This window comes from Taudactylus pleione, unplaced genomic scaffold (genome assembly GCF_031769625.1).
Source record: "Taudactylus pleione unplaced genomic scaffold, aTauple2 ptg000043l, whole genome shotgun sequence".
NCBI lineage: Eukaryota > Metazoa > Chordata > Amphibia > Anura > Myobatrachidae > Taudactylus > Taudactylus pleione.
The window spans coordinates 14,244,813-14,267,425 of NW_028284445.1; the positions used below are offsets into that span (position 1 = coordinate 14,244,813).

Here is a 22,613-nt window from a genome sequence, read left to right on the forward strand (position 1 = left end):
GCATATGCGCCAGGTTTATGCTATAAGTACACAGCAGCATATGCGCCAGGTTTATGCTATAAGTACACAGCAGCATATGCGCAAGGTTTATACCATAAGTACACAGCAGCATATGCGCCAGGTTTATGCTATAAGTACACAGCAGCATATGCACAAGGTTTATGCCATAAGTACACAGCAGCATATGCGCCAGGTTTATACTATAAGTACACAGCAGCATATGCACCAGGTTTATACTATAAGTACACAGCAGCATATGCACCAGGTTTATATTATAAGTACTGTGTCTCCCCGGCTGTCCATTCATATATTCTGCAGTGTCACCCGGGTCCCCGCTCTCTCCGGGCCCGGAATTCCGGGCTCGGCAGTCCCCCTCTGACGGCGGCCCTGCCAGGAGTAAACAGAAGCATATGCACCAGGTTTATGCCAGGAGTAAACAGAAACATACTGTATGCGCCAGGTCTATGCCAGGAGTAAACAGAAACATGCAAATACTTGATCTATGGTCATAGATCAATACAATGCGCTCAGAACCTATAACTGGATAGTGTGTGTTTAGTTGTAGGTATGTGAATTACTGATATTTCGAAACTAGATTTATTGTTATAAGACTTTATTAGGGTAGAGATGGAAGCTAATAAACTAAAAGGATGGTAGTTCATTTACTGAATATGACAGTCAATTTGTGGGATATAAGCCGTATACTGGCAATGTTCAGTGTCTGAAGGCAAAAAGAGGGGGGTTGATTAAAACAAGAAAAAAAGCAAAATCAATCAATAATTGTTCTGTTGAAGCAATGGTGCTTCAGTGGTGAAGCAGGAACTGGAGACCATAAAGTTCACAATCAGTTTTGTGATATGATTGAATGTTGGTGCGGCGTCCCGCACTTGTAAATAAATAATTAAATAGATGGGGCTGCTGATGGATGATCCACAGCTGGCTGTTATTAATTAGATCTTCCCGGGGTAAGTAGTACGGACCCTAGTCCGAGTGTGTGGAGGTGTGTATCCAAACCTTTTTATGGCCGCAGAGCACACCCGCAGCTCACCCATCAGTACTAGGTAGTTTGCAATGTGTCCCGCCGGTCCGCAATCAGGTATGCAGCAGGAGGAGGAGAGACGGTTGTGGTGCTGGAAACCAGACACCGTCTCCCCTACCTCCACTGTGGACTCACTTCCCAGGGACTCAGCAGAGTCCGCTCTTCCCCTTGCCGGCGTGTTGTAATCGCGTCCTCCTCTTCTCCGGTGTCTCTCGGCGGAGTCAGCTGCTGGTTTGGATATCCGCTAGGCGCTGTCTGCTCGCGTGTAGTGTCCTTGTGGTGTCCGGTTCCTTGCTTCCTTGATTCTTTAGAGATAGTGTGGCCAACGCGTTTCGACCCACGTGGGGTCTTCCTCTGGGCGGGATTGATGGTGTGTCTGGGTCCTTGGTTTGTTTAAATACACAAATATTATATTTTCAGAGCTTGTTGAATTATGTCCCCATGCTAGTGTATGGGGACAGCGGGCTATTCCGCAAGAGGAAGGTAAGTAGGAGATATCTGTGATACTAGTGTATGGGGACAGCGGGCTATTCCGCAAGAGGAAGGTAAGTAGGAGATATCTGTGATACTAGTGTATGGGGACAGCGGGCTATTCCGCAAGAGGAAGGTAAGTAGGAGATATCTGTGATACTAGTGTATGGGGACAGCGGGCCATTCCGCAAGAGGAAGGTAAGTAGGAGATATCTGTGATACTAGTGTATGGGGACAGCGGGCCATTCCGCCAGAGGAAGGTAAGTCGGAGATATCTGTGATACTAGTGTATGGGGACAGCGGGCCATTCCGCCAGAGGAAGGTAAGTAGGAGATATCTGTGATACTAGTGTATGGGGACAGCGGGCCAATCCGCCAGAGGAAGGTAAGTAGGAGATATCTGTGATACTAGTGTATGGGGACAGCGGGCCATTCCGCCAGAGGAAGGTAAGCAGGAGATATCTGTGATACTAGTGTATGGGGACAGCGGGCCATTCCGCAATTAGAAGGTAAGCAGCAGATATCTGTGATACTAGTGTATGGTGACAGCGGGCCATTCCGCAAGAGGAAGGTAAGTAGGAGATATCTGTGATATCTCCTGCTTTACCTTCTTGATGAGTGGCCTGATAACTTAATTTTCGCAATTGCAGGTGAGAGTGTACATTTTCACCTGCTTTTGTAAAAAGTAAGTGATGATGAATAGGCCCCTCAGTAGTGATTAATTAACGCGCTTCCCTGCGTTGTCTGCCTCCATTTCCGCTTTCTATATTACACGCCCGAGTGAGTCTACTCTATAGTCAGAGCATAGGAATCCTATGTACTACCCACACACACAGCTATATAGATAAAGTGTATGTCAACTACTTGTCAACAGGAACACACTGACTGAACACAACACTGGGGCCGGTCTGCAGTGAGTGACACCGGCAGCATCCTATGAATGCAGAGTATAAGCTGAGCTGACTAGGCGGGGATTTTAGTGCACCAATGACATGGACAGACAGCTAAATTGCCAAATGCTGGGTACTTGACTTTAACTTGTGTATGTGCTGAAACCCGCGGCGCTGTCTGTGCTGCAGAATAGACGATTGTTGCTGGTCACCAGCGCTCTACACTACATGGTGGCGGCAGCAGCAGCAGCAGGGTAACAGCAGCGCACTACTACCCCGCTGGGCACAGGCTGGCAGAGGCAGTAAGTAAGTACCCCAGGGTGACATGGTGCTGTCTGGGTTACAGGTGGTGTATAGCATGGTGGTGCATATTATTGTATGTGTGTGTGTGTTTACTGTTGTTCAACTGTCTATATTACACAGTTTCACTGTTTGTGCTCAGTTGTAAAGCGCAACGGAATGTGCGCTAATAAAATATATAATGTATATGTATGTATGTATGATAGAGATAGACCTGGGCTGTTGCACTTTTTTCCAGCTATTATGGTTCTGTAGCTAGATTCCTATACCACCCATGTGTCCCTTAATATAAGTCACACAGACTACAGTATCAAAACATTTGTTATTCTACATACAATAGCATCCAGGTACACATACTATTCTACATACAGGAGCATCCAGGTATCACGACACATACTATATTACATACAGGAGCATCCAGGTATCACAACACATACTATGGGGTCTATTTACTAAGCAGTGTTAGGAGACAGAGTAAAAAGTGATAAGAAAGCGATAAGGTGCCAGACAGTCAGCTCCCAACTGTCATCTCACAGGCTGTGTTTGAAAAATGACAGTTGGGAGCTGATTTCCTGGCACCTTATCACTATCTTATCACTTTTCGCTCTGTCTCCTAACACTGCTTAGTAAATAGACCCCTATATTACATACAGGAGCATCCAAGTATCACAGCACATACTATATTACATACAGGAGCATCCAGGTAACATAAAACATACTATATTACATACAGGACCACCCAGGTAACATAACACATACTATTCTACATACAGGAGCACCCAGGTAACATAACACATACTATTCTACATACAGGAGCACCCAGGTAACATAACACATACTATTCTACATACAGGAGCATCCAGGTAACATAACACATACTATTCTACATACAGGAGCACCCAGGTAACATAACACATACTATTCTACATACAGGAGCACCCAGGTAACATAACACATACTATTCTACATACAGGAGCACCCAGGTAACATAAAACATACTATTCTACATACAGGAGCATCCAAGTAACATAACACATACTATTCTACATACAGGAGAATCCAGGTATCATAACACATACTATTCTACATACAGGAGCATCCAGGTAACATAACACATACTATTCTACATACAGGAGCATCCAGGTATCATAACACATACTATTCTACATACAGGAGCATCCAGGTAACATAACACATACTATTCTACATACAGGAGCATCCAGGTAACATAACACATACTATTCTACATACAGGAGCATCCAGGTAACATAACACATACTATTCTACATACAGGAGCACCTGTATATCACACTATATACTATTCTACATACAGGAACAGCCAAGTATCACAACATATACTATTCTACATACAGGAGCACCTGTATATCACAACATAAACTATTTTACATACAGGAGCACTCATATATCACACTATATACTATTCTACATACAGGAGCATCCAAGTAACATAACACATACTATTCTACATACAGGAGAATCCAGGTATCATAACACATACTATTCTACATACAGGAGCATCCAGGTATCATAACACATACTATTCTACATACAGGAGCATCCAGGTAACATAACACATACTATTCTACATACAGGAGCATCCAGGTAACATAACACATACTATTCTACATACAGGAGCATCCAGGTAACATAACACATACTATTCTACATACAGGAGCACCTGTATATCACACTATATACTATTCTACATACAGGAACAGCCAAGTATCACAACATATACTATTCTACATACAGGAGCACCTGTATATCACAACATAAACTATTTTACATACAGGAGCACTCATATATCACACTATATACTATTCTACATACAGGAGCAGCCATGTGTCACACTATATACTATGCTACATACAGGAGCACTCAAGTATCACAACATATATTACTCTACATAAAGGAGCACCCAGGTATCACAACATATATTATTTTACATACAAGAGCAGCCAGGTATCACAACGTAATGGGTATGAAATCCCGGCGGCCGGTTCATGTCCAGACACTGGCAGCCTGAAGGGAGAAGATCTCGACAGGACAGGTAAGTATCCCTACCCCTCTCCCCCCTAACCCTACCCCTCCCTTAGTGGTGCGTAACCCTAACCTCCCCCTCCCTAGTGTCTAACCCAAACCTCCCCCTGGGGGTTCCTAACCCTAAACCCTCCTTACCGCACCCTAAACCTAACCCTCCCGGGGAGGTGCCTAATAATAACCTCCCCCCTGGGGTGCTTAACCCTAACCCTCCCCCCTAGAGGTGCCCAACCCTAACTTCCCCCCTCCCAAAACCTAACCCTGCTACACTCCCTAAAGCTAACCCTCCTCCTCCGCGGCTAACATTAAGGGTGCCCGGACTTACCTTGTTCAATCTGGCATCCTTCGGCATACTGGCATTGGGATTAAGATAGGCGTTGGTATTTCGACGCCTATCTTAAATCCCTTGTTGGGATTTGGATGTCGGTATTGAGACTGGCGGCCTTGCCGTTTAAACCATGGTTTAAACCAAATGTTTTAAAAAAAAACAAAAAACACTCTGGTTTTTTTATTATGCTGTGACTACAGGCACAACACCGTGACTGGTATTATTGCCATTATTGTGGCTTGCGGTCTTTATCTGAGTAAGCTGAACCAATGCAGTAAATCACACACTACAAAGATATAGGGAGTATGAACCAGATAAGAGAGGTGCTAAATCTGCCTTGCGTCAAGCTAAGTTTTCTCCCCCATCAATCCCATAGGGTAGGAAAAAAACCACAGCTAACATTCTCGATCTTAAAGAGTAAACACCAACACATAAAACAGGCAATATACAGAGAAACACATCATGGTTTAATCTCCATGTTTACCTTTGTATTTCAATTCAAAACCTTCAGTCCTATTGAGATGAGTACTAGAAAGAAATACTGAGGGCCTGATTCAGAGCCGCTCGCTCGCGCTGTGCGTTTGCAAGCGGTCCGTTGTTCTGTGTACGCGCATGCGCACGCTTCGGTCTGCGCGTGCGCGAACTACACACTGCGATCGCAACCCATTCGCTCGCCCAGCAAAGGCAGCCCAGGGTAATGAGTGACAGGAGAGGCCGTTTGTGGGTGGTAACAGGGGCAGGACACTGATAACGGGGAGTTGGAGATTCGAAAGCAGGGCGTGCCTGAGTGTTTCAACACCGTTTTAGGGGCATGCATAATTAACAGGCAGCGTCATAGTACACGTCACTTGCCATATTTTTACACTGATTTCCTCGCAATGCTTGCGGTAGGGTAAAGCTACCTCAAGCACTGCGTTCACATCCGATGGTGCTCGATGTACCAATGTTCTAATACACTTCCTGGAGATGACGTGTTGCTGGTGGGCGGCTCTGCCTGTGCAATTGGGCTTACGCATACACAAAGTGGCCGCTCGCTAAGACATGGTGGGCGTAGTTATGCCTTGGCGTGCGATCGCTTCCCGTGGCGTCACTTTGACAAATTTGCATACGCATCTAGCGAGCGTACGCAGATAGCGAACGGGTCTGAATCAGGCCCTGAATACACACTGGACGACTTTCCTTAACGATATCATTCAACGATAAATCGTTCATATCGTCCACTTTTATGCGGTGAACAATCGACCAACGATGGGCGTTCCCGCATGTACGATAACGATATCTATGGTTGACCGTAAATGCAGGCCAACTTGGACGATTTTTTCAAGAATTGCCTGTAAAGACATGACTTCACTGAAATATCTATCATAGATATCTACCCAAATTCGTTTGCCCTGCACTACAGAAAGTTGGAGGGAAATCTATCAGCGATATCCATAGTTGTGCAGGTTGTACCGTGTGTATGCACCAGAAGTCTCTGTGAATCACCATGCGAATCGTTTTGCCCACGTATAATTTCTTACAGGGGCAAATTGATTTAGACTCACATGTCATTCTGTGTCGTAATTTATATCTGCTGCCCCGTGTGGTATGCGAAAGACCTCTCTAGTCTGCATAAATCTGCAATTGGCACAATTACCACATTTATAGGCTCCAGCTTGTAAACTCAACCAGTTTGTATTCAAAGACACTTTGGAACGGATGTCTGAGTACGTGATTCTTTCATTAATATTGTGACTATGTTTATAGCAAAAAAGTGGTGTTTGTTGTCAATATTTACTCATTTATTGTGTCTGACTGTCTGATATGCCAGTGCCTCATCCTCGGCGCGGGCACATAGCAGAACACAGGAAAAAGTAGCAGCAATGTCGTGTAGCAAAGTAATATCATTTTATTGCACATACATAAAAGCAAGGTAAATAGGCTTATACTATACTGTATATAGTGTATATATCCCGATGTAATGATGCAATGTACTGTTAGCCCACACACATTTTCTAAGAAAATTTCCATAATTAACAATATACAAGCCAGTTATTAAAATGTATATGTCAAAGTTAATGTTGGTACTCCACTCCTTTGTATGAATACTTTGCCCAGTGCCCAGCAGCACTCAAGCACCAAATACAAACAAATAGTATATTAGTTCTGACATAGAAACCCTTGAGAAATATATACAATATACTATTTGTCTCTGTGTTGTCCTTGGATCCTTGTTGTCCAGGATTCTGACAGGTGTCCGGATTCCCGACTGTCGAGATTATAACTACATCGCATTGCTAAGCATACAAAGTGATACTATTGGGGGAATTACATTCTTTGCGATGCCCAGCTGTGAACATATCGGCCAGTTACGGTAGGACAGACATCGCAAGTTTTCCTTCACACCTCTACGGGGAAACTTCTGATGCCGATGGACACTATCTGTTGTACCGGAACAGCACGTAGCTTGAATTCCCCCCTACGTCTTTTAGATTCCTTTATTAAAAAAATTTGGTTTTTGGGTGGGGTAAATTGACCAGTAGAGGGTCTATTAATAAGATGTCACGCTTCAAGTCTCAGTTAATAGCTTTCTCATTACAAAAAGAGGTTTATTTTACACTCGGCACTGTTTTCATTTCTAGATACAAAGTTGCCATTTTCTTCTGTGAGTAACAGAAACGTTTGGAATACCACCTGTCTACATCAAAAGACTATTTGCCTCCTACAATTAACTCAAGATATTCCAGGTTCTTCCATTAAGGATTAGAACCTACTACATGGATTATTACTGACATTGGCATTTGGTACACACCTAATTGTCCACATTTGGGCATACTGCTATAAACGTTATATTTATATTGCTGTCATTTTGCTATTGACACCTGTATTGCACATATAAATTTTGATTTTATGTTAATGTGTATATCAATGTACAAATTTTTCTTGACCACATTTTATCAGGAAAACATTAAAATATACTATTAATTCATCTAACAACATTTATTTCACTTATATATCATAATTTCTATTGGTAGAATACACCTCTGTGCGCCCTATAAGACCCACCCCACATATCTTAGTGATCTAGAAAGGGATCACAGAGGTCTGTGGCAGCCTTAGAGGAACACAAATCCCCTTCCTTTCCCTCCTCCTCCCCCCATTATTTTTTCCTTCCCCCCATCTTCCTACATCATTTAAGGAGATAACGCGGATACACCACCAATATCAAATCTTTCTCGTTACAGCTAAACCCAATAATTAGTGGGATTAATTTAGTTTTAGATTTTTTTTTTTATCTGTGATTTTTATTTGATGCTTTGTTTTATTAACAGCAAGGCTAACAATCTCCTTTTGTATATCATCTTTGTCTTTGGGGCCACTTCAGTTAGCTGCACTTTTGTGCCTTATGCTCGCAGGTTAACATTACACACATTTTGCGGGATATTTTCATGCAGTGCAATCTGAAACAGCAAGTCGTGGATGCCGTGTTTTAATTCTGCAGTGAGCGACCTACAGATGTGTCCACATACATCTTACCTCCGTGCACTACAAGTTGCAACATAACGCGTGAGCATCATGCGACTCGGTAGCGCTGACCGTCTTTTCGTGAAACTTTTTAACTTCAAATGTGTCTTATGTTCAAAGCGTTGCAAATAGGATGCACAAGCAACTTCTGCTGATTAAAATGATATGCGCCATGCCTATATTCTGTGTGCGACTGTAGCTGTATCTGCATGCAAAATGCTACGTTACAGTGTCACAGCCACTGACACTGTAACGTATAATTTTGCATGCAGATACACCCGCAGTTGTACACAAAATATAGGCATGGCGCATATCATTTTAATCAGCAGAAGTTGCTTTTGCGTCCTGTTCGCATAGATATAAATATAAAACACATTTGAATGTAGAAATTTTCACACAAAGACGCTCAGCGATACAGAGTCAGGACATGGCGCTACTATAAGGGCAGTTTAACCTGCAAGGAAGTAAGATGTATGTGGACACATCTGTATGTGAAGTACGGATTTGTCCGTATACATCTTTGCTACAGTCGCTGTAAAAAGCCCCTCTGTGTGTGCCAGGTCCCGTGAGACTCTGTAGCACTGGGTGTCTTTTTTGCATCTTTATTTGTCGAAAATGAGTCTAAGTCGTAATTTGATTAGACTGGGACGCACCAGGAGACTGTGCTGATTCATTTTATATGTAATACTTGTATATCTGTATGTGACAGAGGGAATCCTTGCGCCTGATGGTTTCCCTGAGTCTACCTTTGAATCTCCATATAAAGGTGCATACACACTAGACGATATTTTACACGATACGCCCGATTTCGACGGATTGGAACTACAAATCATGTAAAATATGTCCGCGATGCCGATGCGCGTACCCGTTGGTTGTACATCGCATCTTCAGATCTTGCCTACTGCAGGCATGATTTGCCAATCTCATACACGATTTTGTGCAAGATAGAGCTTTAGTCAGATTGGACACTTTTTAGCACCATATCGTGTCCTGGAGTGCCGGGGGGCTGCCGGGGAGAGTTCAAGGGAAATCGCTCACGATAATGCATTGTGAGCACATCGTCTAGTGTGTAGGCACCTTAAGTGTTCCATTCAAAGACTGTATTGAATTTCATAAATTAAAGTGGAGTGCTATCAGATAAGCTTATTTTCACTTTTATTTTACTCTTAATGCTCACCCTTAAAAAACAGAAAGTGGTGTTTTAGATACTATATGAGTGCCTTCCTGTCTTGTCTTGTGTTTGTTCCATAGATCCACAGCTGGCGAGGATCATACAAGAGTAGCTTCTTATTACCAATTACTAACTTTGTACTGTTTAATTGTAATCATTTTAGGTACATTGATGGTTGTGTTCTCTATTGCATCAACTATGAAACCTACAAGCATGTTTTTTCGAGGGAAAGGAGAGTTCTATCCGCACAGAAGAGTATCTAATTATATTACAATGTGTTAATTACCAACATCAATAACAATTATCACCCAAAGAAAATTGGGTCTAGAAATTAGCTCCTGTTGGTGGTGCTCCCCAGAGCCAAAGTGCACTTGTGTAAATAGAGGAAAAGAGAAAAGAAGGCTCTCTTTGTGGGGCACTCTTTATGTGTAGTTGTTAAAAATTAAAATTTAGCTTTTAATATGATCCATTAAAATAGAATCTCAAGGTATACAAAAAACAATACAAGACAATTCAATACAAAGAATCTTATTCTATGTTGCAATATATTAGTGCTGTGTCCTAAGATATAAGTTCAAGTTCTTAACCAAATATATAGGAGTATAATGTCTGATACACAATAAAAGTGATAAATCGATAGGATATCCTTCTGTTGGTTTGGTTATTCACCACCGGGATTCATATGCAACATCATATGTAGGAAAGCGAAGAGCGAAAATATTGAATTAATATAATAGAACAAATTGTTCTCAGTATTCATAGACCTCCAATATGAATCTTTGCTGTATACAAGGGGTACATAAATGCTCACCAACAGTAAGTACCATAGAATTCTTGTTCATATAGTATATATAAATAAATATCACTCTCAAACCCACAGCGTTCCTGTAGTCATGCATGCAGGGACACACAAACATAATGATACGGTATACTGAGTTTAAGGATATTTTCTCATATAGAACTAGTTTAATGGTACAATGTTTTTTAGATCTAAATGTATGGATAGACAAGCATATAGTGGTAGAGGTAGTATTATGCTATAATTTCTCTTCTCTTGGAGAAATATTATCCAACCACCTAGATGACAATTATGCATATATTTTCTTACATATATGAGAAGTTCATCAATAATACAAACTTCTATCAAAAATTAATTGGTTGAGCTATGCATCACTTCTAACACGGTTTATCCTCGTGTTTACTGCCTACATCTGTATGGGTCAGTGTGCCCATACATATATCACCCATCTTAATGCCAATGTCTGTATATATGCACACGATATTTGTAGAAATGAAGTGCTATGTCTGGGCTATCTCTCCATAGAGTAGCTTCTGATGTCTATTGGTCTCTTTATATGTGCACTAGTCTGTTAGTGCACACATTCAGAACACAACTGCTGTATGATATTTCTACTGGAGTGTGTATAATAAAGGTATGCCCTTGCCATCATCAGTCACCCACAGAGTGTGTATAATAAAGGTATGCCCTTGCCATCATCAGTCACCCACAGAGTGTGTATAATAAAGGTATGCCCTTGCCATCATCAGTCACCCACAGAGTGTGTATAATAAAGGTATGCCCTTGCCATCATTAGTCACCCACAGAGTGTGTATAATAAAGGTATGCCCTTGCCATCATCAGTCACCCACAGAGTGTGTATAATAAAGGTATGCCCTTGCCATCATTAGTCACCCACAGAGTGTGTATAATAAAGGTATGCCCTTGTCATCATCAGTCACCCACAGAGTGTGTATAATAAAGGTATGCCCTTGTCATCATCAGTCACCCACAGAGTGTGTATAATAAAGGTATGCCCTTGTCATCATCAGTCACCCACAGAGTGTGTATAATAAAGGTATGCCCTTGCCATCATCAGTCACCCACAGAGTGTGTATAAATAAAGGTATGCCCTTGTCATCATCAGTCACCCACAGAGTGTGTATAATAAAGGTATGCCCTTGTCATCATCAGTCACCCACAGAGTGTGTATAATAAAGGTATGCCCTTGTCATCATCAGTCACCCACAGAGTGTGTATAATAAAGGTATGCCCTTGCCATCATCAGTCACCCACAGAGTGTGTACATGTGACAATTGTCCAGATACTGAGGCAAGACAACAAAAACATAACAACTCAAGGGTGCAGACACGGAGGTCTGGGTGAAGTGATACGATTACCCTTTATACATGCCAGGATAGGAGGAGGTGGTCGGCGTGTGCACCAGCCAGACACAGATGTAGGCAGTAAACACGAGGATAAGTGTTAGAAGTAATGCATAGCTCAACCAATTTTTGATATAAAGGCCTGATTCAGAGCCGGACGCTCTGAACAAGCGCCCGCTCTGAATCAGGGCGTGTTTTTTTTTTTAGCGAGGCGGCCTCGTGGACGCTCGCATAGCTGTGGATAGCTGTGGGTTACCACCCACAGCTTATGCAAGCCTCCATGGTGATGGTCGCGATGGTCAAGACCATCGCGACCATCGGGCTTGTGACGAGACCCTTGTGGTAGGGTCTCGTCTGCCGCAAGCCCTGGAGTGATTTTGGCTCTATCAGAGCCAAAATCACTCCCATTAACATCACTAGTGATGTCAGTGGGGCCGGACCCAGACGGTAGGCGTTCCCATGGAACGCCTCCGTCTGGGCAGTCACGCCCCCGGCACGCCCACCAAAGGGGGCGTGCTGTAATCACCATAGACAGCACGCCCCCTTTGGTGCGAGACCCATAATGACGGCTATCCCGTCGTTATTCGGGTCTCGCGCATGCGCATGACGGAGGCGCCTCCGTCGTGCGCATGCGCATTTGGGAAACATCGACCCGCTTGTGAGCGGGTCTGAATGAGACCCTAAGTTTGTATTATTGATTAACTTCTCATATATGTAAGAAAATATATGCATAATTGTCATCTAGATGGTTGGATAATATTTCTCCAAGAGAAGAGAAATTATAGCATAATACTACCTCTACCACTATATGCTTGTCTATCCATACATTTATATCTAAAAAACATTGTACCATTAAGCTGGTTCTATATGAGAAAATATCCTTAAACTCAGTATACCGCATCATTATATGTTTGTGTGTCCCTGCATGCATGACTACAGGAACGCTGTGGGTTTGAGAGTGATATTTATTTATATATACTATATGAACGAGAATTCTATGGTACTTACTGTTGGTGAGCATTTATGTACCCCTTGTATACAGCAAAGATTCATTTTGGAGGTCTATGAATACTGAGAACAATTTGTTCTATTATATTATTCAATATTTTCACTCCGCTTTCCTACATATATGATGTTGCATATGAATTCCGGTGGTGAATAACCAATCCAATAGAAGGATATCCTATCGATTTGACACTTTTATTGTGTATCAGACATTAAACTCCTCTATATTTGGTTAAGAACTTGAACTTATATCTTAGGACACAGCACTAATATATTGCAACATAGAATAAGCATGTTTTTTCGTTAGAATATACAGTCTTCTGCAAGGGTGCTCATTTATTCTCTGGGTAAGGGGCAGGTTTGGAATGATGTGACGGCATTACTAATGTACTCACGTACTTGTGACAGTCATTATTTTAGAATGGCTTACCTTTAAAACCATTAAAATTAAGATTTAATCGCTATACTTAACATCCACCCCTGAACTGTGTTTCAAATTACGTTTGGAGGTTTCCAGTCAAATAAGGGCCTCACATGTACGTAAGAGTGAATGATAATCTAGGTCTATAGTTTGATGTGGTTATTGCTTTAAAATAATAAATACAAACTTTAAGGAAAATGTTTAAATGCTCTGAAAAGCCAATGGGCATAGCATGAACTTTAAATTCATTCCCGTTTTTCTCAGTCCCAACAGCGAATGAAACCTTAGAGATGTCATGTTTTTAGTATTGGAAATTGCATTGGATGTCTTTTTTTTTTTTTTCTTTTCAGGAATAATGGAATGTTCCTCATGAATTAGTATCACGGAAAAGGAATTAAAAATGGGAAAGCTACAGCTGGTGGAGCCAGTGATGGCAATCTACTGCTTTGCAAGTTTTGTGAGCTACCCATTAATGCAGCAGTATGTTTATCACAGGCTGTGGGAGGACGAGTTTAATACTACTGTCATGTTCAATAATAGCATAACTGGTTGCGAAACAAACCAGAGTAACCCCAACTATATACATCAAAAGGTAAGAGTGCGCCAAAATATTTTCTTTTCAGTTTTACATTTCCAGATTGGTATTATCCAAAACATTTAGGGGCAGATTTGATTAACGGTTTGAGTCGCGCTGTCTGTTCCCGCAGGTAAAAAAATGCCCGAAGCTATGCTATTACAGATCTGCAATGAACAGTCGTGCAGCCTCAAGGCAGGAGTTTACGCTTATTTTGTTCTCAGCGATGGAATGGCCACCGAGACGTTTTACCTGCTGCAACAGACCATGCAACGCAACCCACGGCTAATTAAATCTGCCTTAGACATTGTTTTCAAAACATTACAATTGATGCATACTAGTAAAGAACATACATTTTACATGTACTAAAATAGCCAGTGAAAATATTAGTGTTTAAGGAAGTGAGATTGGGGGATAAGACAGAGCGTGAAGGATCTGCCATTGGGGAGAAGATGCCAGAGGTAAACACAGGGGCGAGTGGTTTGCCCTGTATACCACAGCTGTATTCCATATAGAGAGCAAACGTATCCCGTGGCAATGAAAATAAACAGCTCTGCCTGATGACATAAACACACAGATGAAACAAAATCTTAATCCAAAAAGATAGTGTAATGTAGTTAGTAAAACGTAAAGGAAGATATGTACAAGTCAGTACATTTGTATCATCCATTTGTATTATCCTAAGGTGTAAAGACAAAAGGATCACATTCCCAAAACACAGATCTGTTTTGTGCCTGGGCCAAGGAGATTGCAGAATTCAATATTTTCCCTTTCATCTGTGCCTATTCCCCGATAATGTGTGCTAAACAGGTGTGGGTGTATGCCTCAAACAGTAGTAAAAACCTATTTCACATTTTGGTTATATTCCAAGGTGTTGCCTTCCCCTATAATGCACATTGTAGCAAAGTGGGATTGTCCAGAAGTAGAGTTGAATCTGTAATTGGACAGTTAAATAATTATGATTCACTGTAAAGTCATTTGATGTGTTATATTAATGTATTAAACCATCATGCTCTGAGGCTGCATAGCAGATATTATCTGGGCAAAAGTACAGTATTAGGGAGACTACGGGCCAAATGTAATAGAGTGAGAGCTTAGAAAATGTGAGAGGTTAGCAGTAAACGCTCACACTATTTAAACTCGCCCAATGTAATAGAGTCCGAGAACATGCAAACTCCCACTCGACTCAAAAAACTCTCACGTTTAGAAACTCTCATCCAGATGTTTTCCCATTTTGAAGATAAAACTCAACCAATGTGAGAGTTCACTGCTAACCTCTCACATTTTCTAACTCTCACCCTATTACATTTGGCCCTACATGTTTATTTGCTGTAAGACACAGTGTCTTATGTAATCAGTGGTTATGGCGGTTAGCAGTAGGGAGTGTTACACTGAAAGCTGCGGTGTTGCTGGCTGATAAGTGTTTTCTATGCCTGGGAACCCTGGATATGTTACTATAAGAAGGATGCTAGACATTAATCATACGTGTTTTCCTGTACAGGGGAAGCCTGGATACTGTACTATAAGAAGGATGTTAGACATTAATCATACGTGTTTTCCTGTACAGGGGAAGCCTGGATACTGTACTATAAGAAGGATGTTAGACATTAATCATACGTGTTTTCCTGTACAGGGGAAGCCTGGATACTGTACTATAAGAAGGATGTTAGACATTAATCATACGTGTTTTCCTGTACAGGGGAAGCCTGGATACTGTACTATAAGAAGGATGTTAGACATTAATCATACGTGTTTTTCTGCTTTTGGCTGGAAATTCCATCTTGACCATCAGATAATAGACTAATTAACGGCCAGATGATGGTTGTTCAGTGTGTATGAACAACCATCCTCTGCATATATATCTGTTAGGTGTGTACATAGCTTTAGTCTACATGCAGAGTACACTACCGTTCAAAAGTTTGGGGTCACTTAGAAATTTCCTTATTTTTTAAGGAAAAGCACTGTTTTTGTCAGATAAATTCATTAGAAATACACTCTATACATTGTTAATGTGGTAAATAACTATACTAGCTTCAAACGTCTGGTTTTTAAAGGAATATCTACATAGGTGTATAGAGGCCCATTTCCAGCAACCATCACTCCAGTGTTCTAATGGTACATTGTGTTTGCTAAGCGCGTTAGAAGACTAATGGATAATTAGAAAACCCTTGTGCAATTATGTTAGCACAGCTGAAAACGGGTTTGCTCGTTAGAGAAGCTATAAAACTGGCCTTCCTTTGAGCTAGTTGGGTATCTGGAGCATCACATTTGTGGGTTCGATTATACTCTCCAAATGGCCAGAAAAAGAGAACTTTAATGTGAAACTCGACAGTCTATTTTTGTTCTTAGAAATGAAGGCTATTCCATGCGAGAAATTGGCAAGAAACTGAATATTTCCAACAACGGTGTGTACCACTCCCTTCAGAGAACAGCACAAACAGGCTCTAACCAGAGTAGAAAGAGAAGTGGGTGGCCCCGGTGCACAACTGTGCAAGAAGACAAGTACATTAGAGTCTCTTTGAGAAATAGACGCCTCAGAAGTCCTCAACTGGCAGCTTCATTAAATGGAACCTGCAAAACGCCAGTGTCAACGTCTACAGTAAAGAGGCGACTCCAGAATGCTGACCTTCTAGGCAGAGTGGCAAAGAAAAAGCCATATCTGAGACTGGCCAATAAAAGAAAAAGATTAATATGGGCAAAAGAACATAGACATTGGACAGACGAAGATTGGAAAAAAGTGTTATGGACAGACGAATCGAAGTTTGTGGTGTTTAGATCACACATAGACACAGAACAAGTGAAAAGATGCTGGAAGAGTGCCTGACGCCATCTGTCGAGCATGGTGGAGGTAATGTGATGGTCTGGGGCTGCTTTGGTGCTGGTAAAGTGGGAGATTTGTACAAGGTAAAAGGGATTTTGAATAAGGAAGGCTATCACTCCATTTTGCAACGCCATGCCATACCCTGTGGACAGTGCTTGATTGGAGCCAATTTCGACCTCCAACAGACAGTGACCCAAAGCACACCTCCAAATTATGCAAGAACTATTTAGGGAAGAAGCAGGCAGTTGGTATTCTGTCTGTAATGGAGTGGCCAGCGCAGTCACCAGATCTCAACCCCATTGAGCTGTTGTGGGAGCAGCTTGACCGTATGGTATGCAAGAAGTGTCCATCAAGCCAATCCAACTTGTGGGAGGTGCTTCAGGAAGCATGGGGTGACATTTCTTCAGATTACCTCAACAAATTAACAGCTACAATGCCAAAGGTCTGCAATGGTGTAATTGCTGCAAAAGGAGCATTCTTTGACGAAAGCAAAGTTTGAAGGACAAAATTATTATTTCAAATAAAAATAATTATTTCTAACCTTGCCAATGTATTGACTATATGTTCTGTTCATTTTGTAACTCATTTGATAAATAAAAGTCAGTTTTCATGTAAAACATGAAATTGTCTGGATGACCCCAAACTTTTGAACGGTAGTGTACATCATTCAGTAGAGTGGGCATTGTCTTCTGTACAACAGATGCACTTATCAGCAAACAAAGGGTTTGTCCAGCTAAGGACTTCCCCACTCCAAATAACTACCATAGAAGTTCACTTCATTCCTCTATTACCCCACTATTCACTACATATAGAGAACAAGAACACCATAGATGACTAATGTCTTGGCATGGTGTCCTGGCTATCCAGTCATGTGCTGACAACTGTTCCAAACACTGACCAAAAGATTACACATTTTTTAAGATAGCCATTCTTGAAAAATTAGTGTGTCACGAGATACCGGTACAATGGTACTGGCTATTAGGCTGCTAACAGTGGGGAGAGATCCTTTGTCTTGTCCCCTTTACGCATGGGGAGGCACAACATAACCGTCAGCAGGGGAATGAAATAAATAAGGTACTTTTGGGGGGAGATGTACTAAGCTCTGGAAAGTGATACATTGGAGAATGTTGTAGGCTGTGTTTGAAAAATGACAGTTAGGAGCTGATTGGTTGGTAGTTTAACACTCTCCAATTTACCACTTTCCAGAGCTTAGTAAATCTGCCCCATAGTCATTGTTGAACTGGGGCATGAAGAGCCCACCAGGGAATGCAGTGGTAGGGGCCCAAGCTTATAGTATGTGGTCAGCCACCAGAGGTGGTGTGGCCGGCCACCACAGAGAGACTTGACCAACTAGTAAAGAGGTAATGCCAAGAACAGGGCCCTTTATAAAGGAGGCGACAGGGGTGTTTCAGGACTGCCCATCTTGCTTGGCAGGAAGACTTATCTTGGTGCAGTTTCCATAGAAACCAACCAAGCACCCAAGTTCATCCATGATCCTGTTTCACCAAGTTATTGATCGCTAGAGGAGGGAGTGGGGCCCTCAGAAAATGGTGCCCATCTGAGATTTCCCCTGTACACCTTTGGGCAGGTCCGACCCTGTATATAGTTTAAACTCTTCATTTATCCTTGGTATGTTAACTCAGTAATGCACATGCTGCAGTATAAAGTTATGTCCAGTAGTGAGGATAAAGGCTATTGGCCTGATTCAGCGTGCACTGCTGATCGCAGATTCCCAATTAATCGGGAATCTGCAGGTGCACGGGACCCATTCTGCGAGTGTGCAGAATGGATCCTGCGTAGTCGCATTCAGCCCCTTTGATGCCTCTGCCTGATTGACAGGCAGGGGCATTTAGGGGGCGTTGCAGAAGCGGGGTCGGCCAGCGCTCCAGGAAACGAAGGTACGATGGCCCCGTTTTCCGGGAATAGCAAGGCCAGGGACTGTGTCGTCCGACGCAGCTTCCTGGCCTTGCAAGCCGGCCAGCCTGAGTAAGCTGGTACATGTCAACTTTATATTAATTAAAACATTTTTCCTTTTATTATTTTTTTTATCTGATATATTGGTTATTATTTCTCATGTTTTTATTTTTATTTAAATATATTTTTTCTACTTTTTTGATATAGTTTATTCTTATATGGTATTTTTATGTGATATATATGAATTAAATACACCTTTTTACTGACTAGCGCCTCACATATTGCTTTATCCTTGAGTAAGCTGAGGCTTACTCAGCTGGCTGGCGGCCAGGCACCATTGCGACCATTGACCACCGATGGTCGCGATGGTGATCCCAGCCTTCAACCTCCGTCGCAGTGCTGGGATCGTAAATGCAGCAGGAGTTGTCATACACCTCCTGCTGCATTTGCATATTATGAGAGAAAGAAGGGTTGTGCATATTAGCAAGCCTATTTGCACATCTGCCTGCAATTGCTATCTTTGCTGAATCACCCCCCGTGTCCACTATTTTGTAAATAGAATTTCTTTACTATCTTTTATTATTGGTTAGATTCTATAATCGAGAGCGGCTCTAATGGTACCCATTTATATAATCTCTGCTCTACAGGGGCCTGTTATTGAATGATTTACCCTGAATAAGTCTGTCCTCCACTAGCACACTGTCTGGCCTGATGCCAGTTCTTTTAACCCACTATAGAATTCCTGCACTAATACAATGGATCATTATAGTAGGCCTAGATAAAAGTATCCAAAAGTTATGATTCAGTTTCAAAGGTTAGTAGCCAGCATTTAGTAAAATAATTGCAATACTGAGAACATTTTTTAGGGTAGGGAGCCATGCCCATTGGCAGAGATTACATGCCAGCCTGTACCCCCACTTAATATCACACATCAGTTTGTATTGTTACTACACCCAGCTATTTCCCCACAAAAAGCATTATATTATAGGCCCCATAAAAATACATGTACAATTAGTGGCTCTGCTATACAGGGTCTATAACCAATACTGAATGTCAGGAAGGGAATTGCAACACCAAAATATATTAATTTGGCTCTCAAGTCATAATACTTGTTACTGTTTATGTGTAGGGCAAAGAAGTTTGTAACCTAATACAGTACCAAGCGCCTCTGTTACTGTTCTGTTTTATGTTATGAGGACAATGTAGCAGAACTGGAAAACACCTGTATTGTGGCTGAAATGTATATTTTCACTTTCAAAATTAAACAGAAAAAAAACCAAAGGTCATTTTGTGAGCTGCTAAGTGAACGTATCTGGTGCAAAGGCTCTTGTTCTCATGTAAACAAAAGTGATTAGACACTGACAGCAAATAGATCAACAAGATTTTATTGACGTCAGTACTTTGTAGGTCCACCACGTGCAGTAATTACTGCAGACACCCTTTTAGGCAAACTGTCCACAAGTTCCAGGACAACAGCAGGCGGTATGTTTTGCCATTCCAACTGTGATACCGAAGAAGGTTAAGTCGGCCTTATACATACCCGTCGCTCCAATTCGTCTCAGAGGTTCTCAATGGGGTTAAGATCTGGTTTCTGAGCTAGCCAGTCCATCCGGGTTACTGAATTTTCTGTATACCAATCCAGCGTCGCCCTGGAAACATAACAGGTGACATTGTCATCATGAAAACATTAGTTGTTTCCATAGAACTGCAAGTGCATGGGCCTCCCTACAAAGTGTTCTTATCGAAACCACCACATTAGTGGCCATTTGAACTTGTGGGCAATGGTATGCATTTCGCTTGTGTGGGGGTGTCCAATCACTTTTGTCTACGAGTTGGGTACGGGATGCTGGCACTCGGGATCCCGGTGATCAAAATCCCAACGCTGGTATCACGACAGGGTTAGGATACTGACACCTGTTGGTAGGTATCCTAACCCTCCTCCTACCCCTAGCCCCTGTAGTGCCTAAACCTAACCTCCCCTCCCAGCACCCTAAACCTAGCCCTCCCCCTAAACCCGGCTACTTACCTTTGGGATGCCGGCGTTCAGGTTGCTGGTGCCGGGATTCTGATAGGTGTCGGAATTCCGGTGCCGGTATTCTAAGCGCCAGCATCCCATGTGCCAGGAATATTGACCGGATCCCTTGTCTACGTAGTGTTGTTTCCAAGGGGAACACATGGCTCAGCAGGCCAAGAGGGTATTAAAGTTTAGTTAATTGAGTGAAGGCACCTTTTCAGGGATGTTCTCAAAATTTTCTAGAGGGCAAATGCCTTTTCATTCTTTCAAAAGACCTTAAACTCTGTGACCTTGGGTTCCTCAGAGGTCACGGAGATCAGGTCTCAAAGACTTTGAACCTTTTGGTTCTACTTTACTGGGAAACTGCATTTGGACCCCACTGCAACAAACTTTTTCTTAACCCACAAATTATAATTAATGCAGTATTGATTCATCATGTCTTTATTAAATAATTTAATGCATAACAGAAGTCAATAAGAGACGGATTTTAGGAGAAAATCAAAAGAGTTAAAATGACTAATGGGTGGTGGTCCTGAACTTGTAGCCGGTTGAACGTTTAAAGTCACATGACTAATCCATTCTCTGTTTTCTTTCTTTAGGTGGTTCAAAAACGGGCGTCCATTTTCTCTACAACACTTGATTTAAGTTCACTCATTCCAAGTCTTTTAATGGCTTTAATACTGGTATCCTATGGTGACCAGCATGGCCGTAAAGCATCCATATTGCTGCCATGCGTGGGTGGCTTACTGTCTATCACTGGATTTGTTGCAGCTTCGTTCTTTGACTTGCCTCTTGAGATCTTATACCTGTCTTCATTTATCAGTGGATTCCTGGGCGGCTTTGCAACGATAATTGGAGGCTGCTTTTCTTATATAGCCGACATTGCTAAGGATGTCCGGAAAAAAAATGTACGCATAGCTTTTCTGGACATGGTCCTGGGGGTGTCAAGTGGCATTGCTGGGATCACATCGGGGTACACTATTAAAGGACTAGGATTTAGATGGTCCTTTGCCATACCAGTAGCTCTATACATTATAAACATTTTGTATACAATTTTTATCTTGGAAGAAACTGTGAAAAGGTCAGACTTTCAGCAGCGTGTGCTGAGCAAAGAAGGGGTGAAGGAACTTTTTTCTGGAGTTTACTTACTTTTTAAGAATGCGTCTGGCAAAAAACGGGTTGCCGTCAGCCTCCTGCTGTTTGCCTTTATGGCATATTTGTTTGCAAATATTGGAGCCTTAGGCCTTTTTACTCTTTACGAGTTGGACTCTCCTCTCTGCTGGGATCCAGTCCTTGTTGGATGGGGGTCCGCCCTGTCCACATTTTGTTTTGTGGGCAGCTTCCTTGGCGTGTACTTGTTTACCCGCTGCCTGAAAGATGCTTACATTGTCTTCATTGGAATAGCATCGTGGACTGCAGGGATTATTATGGCTGCGTTTGCGACAACAACCGTCACCATGATGTTAGGTAAGTTATAGTGTGGTTGGATGGTCTACATATGAATTTCAGTACAGGTAAAACATCTGAAGTTAAATTACATGTACAGGCAGTAGATACCAATGGATTTAGGAGCAGCTTTTCTGGTCCACCACTTGACTGTTCTGGCCATGGAGATTTTAAACGGCAATAATCTTAGATGCAAAACCAGACGTGTTTTGCATATATTCTTATTGCTGTTTTAAATCCCGCAACCTGAACCCTGACAGGCGGTGGCTTTGGAAAGCTGCCACTTAATAAATGTACAGAATTTGAGAGCAAGCATTTGCTACTCCTGCAATTGTGTTTATTGCAATGTGATTTATAGGTTGATATGCCGTTGGTTAATAGATTATATGGTTAGGAAAATCAATCTGTAAAGCACACATAAAAGCAAATGTTTAATAATGTTTTCTACGACCTTTAGTAGATCACACCCAGATTATTTCATTTTAACTACAT

General features: G+C 41.9%; 1 protein-coding gene across 3 annotated transcripts in view; it reads left to right on the plus strand.

Moving 5' to 3' along the window:
• Nucleotides 1-2,508: 2,508 nt before the first annotated feature.
• SLC46A3 (solute carrier family 46 member 3) overlaps nucleotides 2,509-22,613 on the plus strand; it is a 44,474-nt gene continuing 24,369 nt past the window's right edge. For 2 of the 3 annotated variants that reach the window (XM_088460266.1, XM_088460268.1), the window contains exons 1-3: nucleotides 2,509-2,705; nucleotides 13,703-13,944; nucleotides 21,275-22,142. In XM_088460266.1, coding sequence (XP_088316392.1) covers nucleotides 13,753-13,944; nucleotides 21,275-22,142 — 1,060 coding nt within the window. In that variant the 5' untranslated portion in view covers nucleotides 2,509-2,705; nucleotides 13,703-13,752. The remainder of the gene's footprint in view (nucleotides 2,706-13,702; nucleotides 13,945-21,274; nucleotides 22,143-22,613) is intronic. The other variant, XM_088460267.1, reaches the window with a different exon arrangement.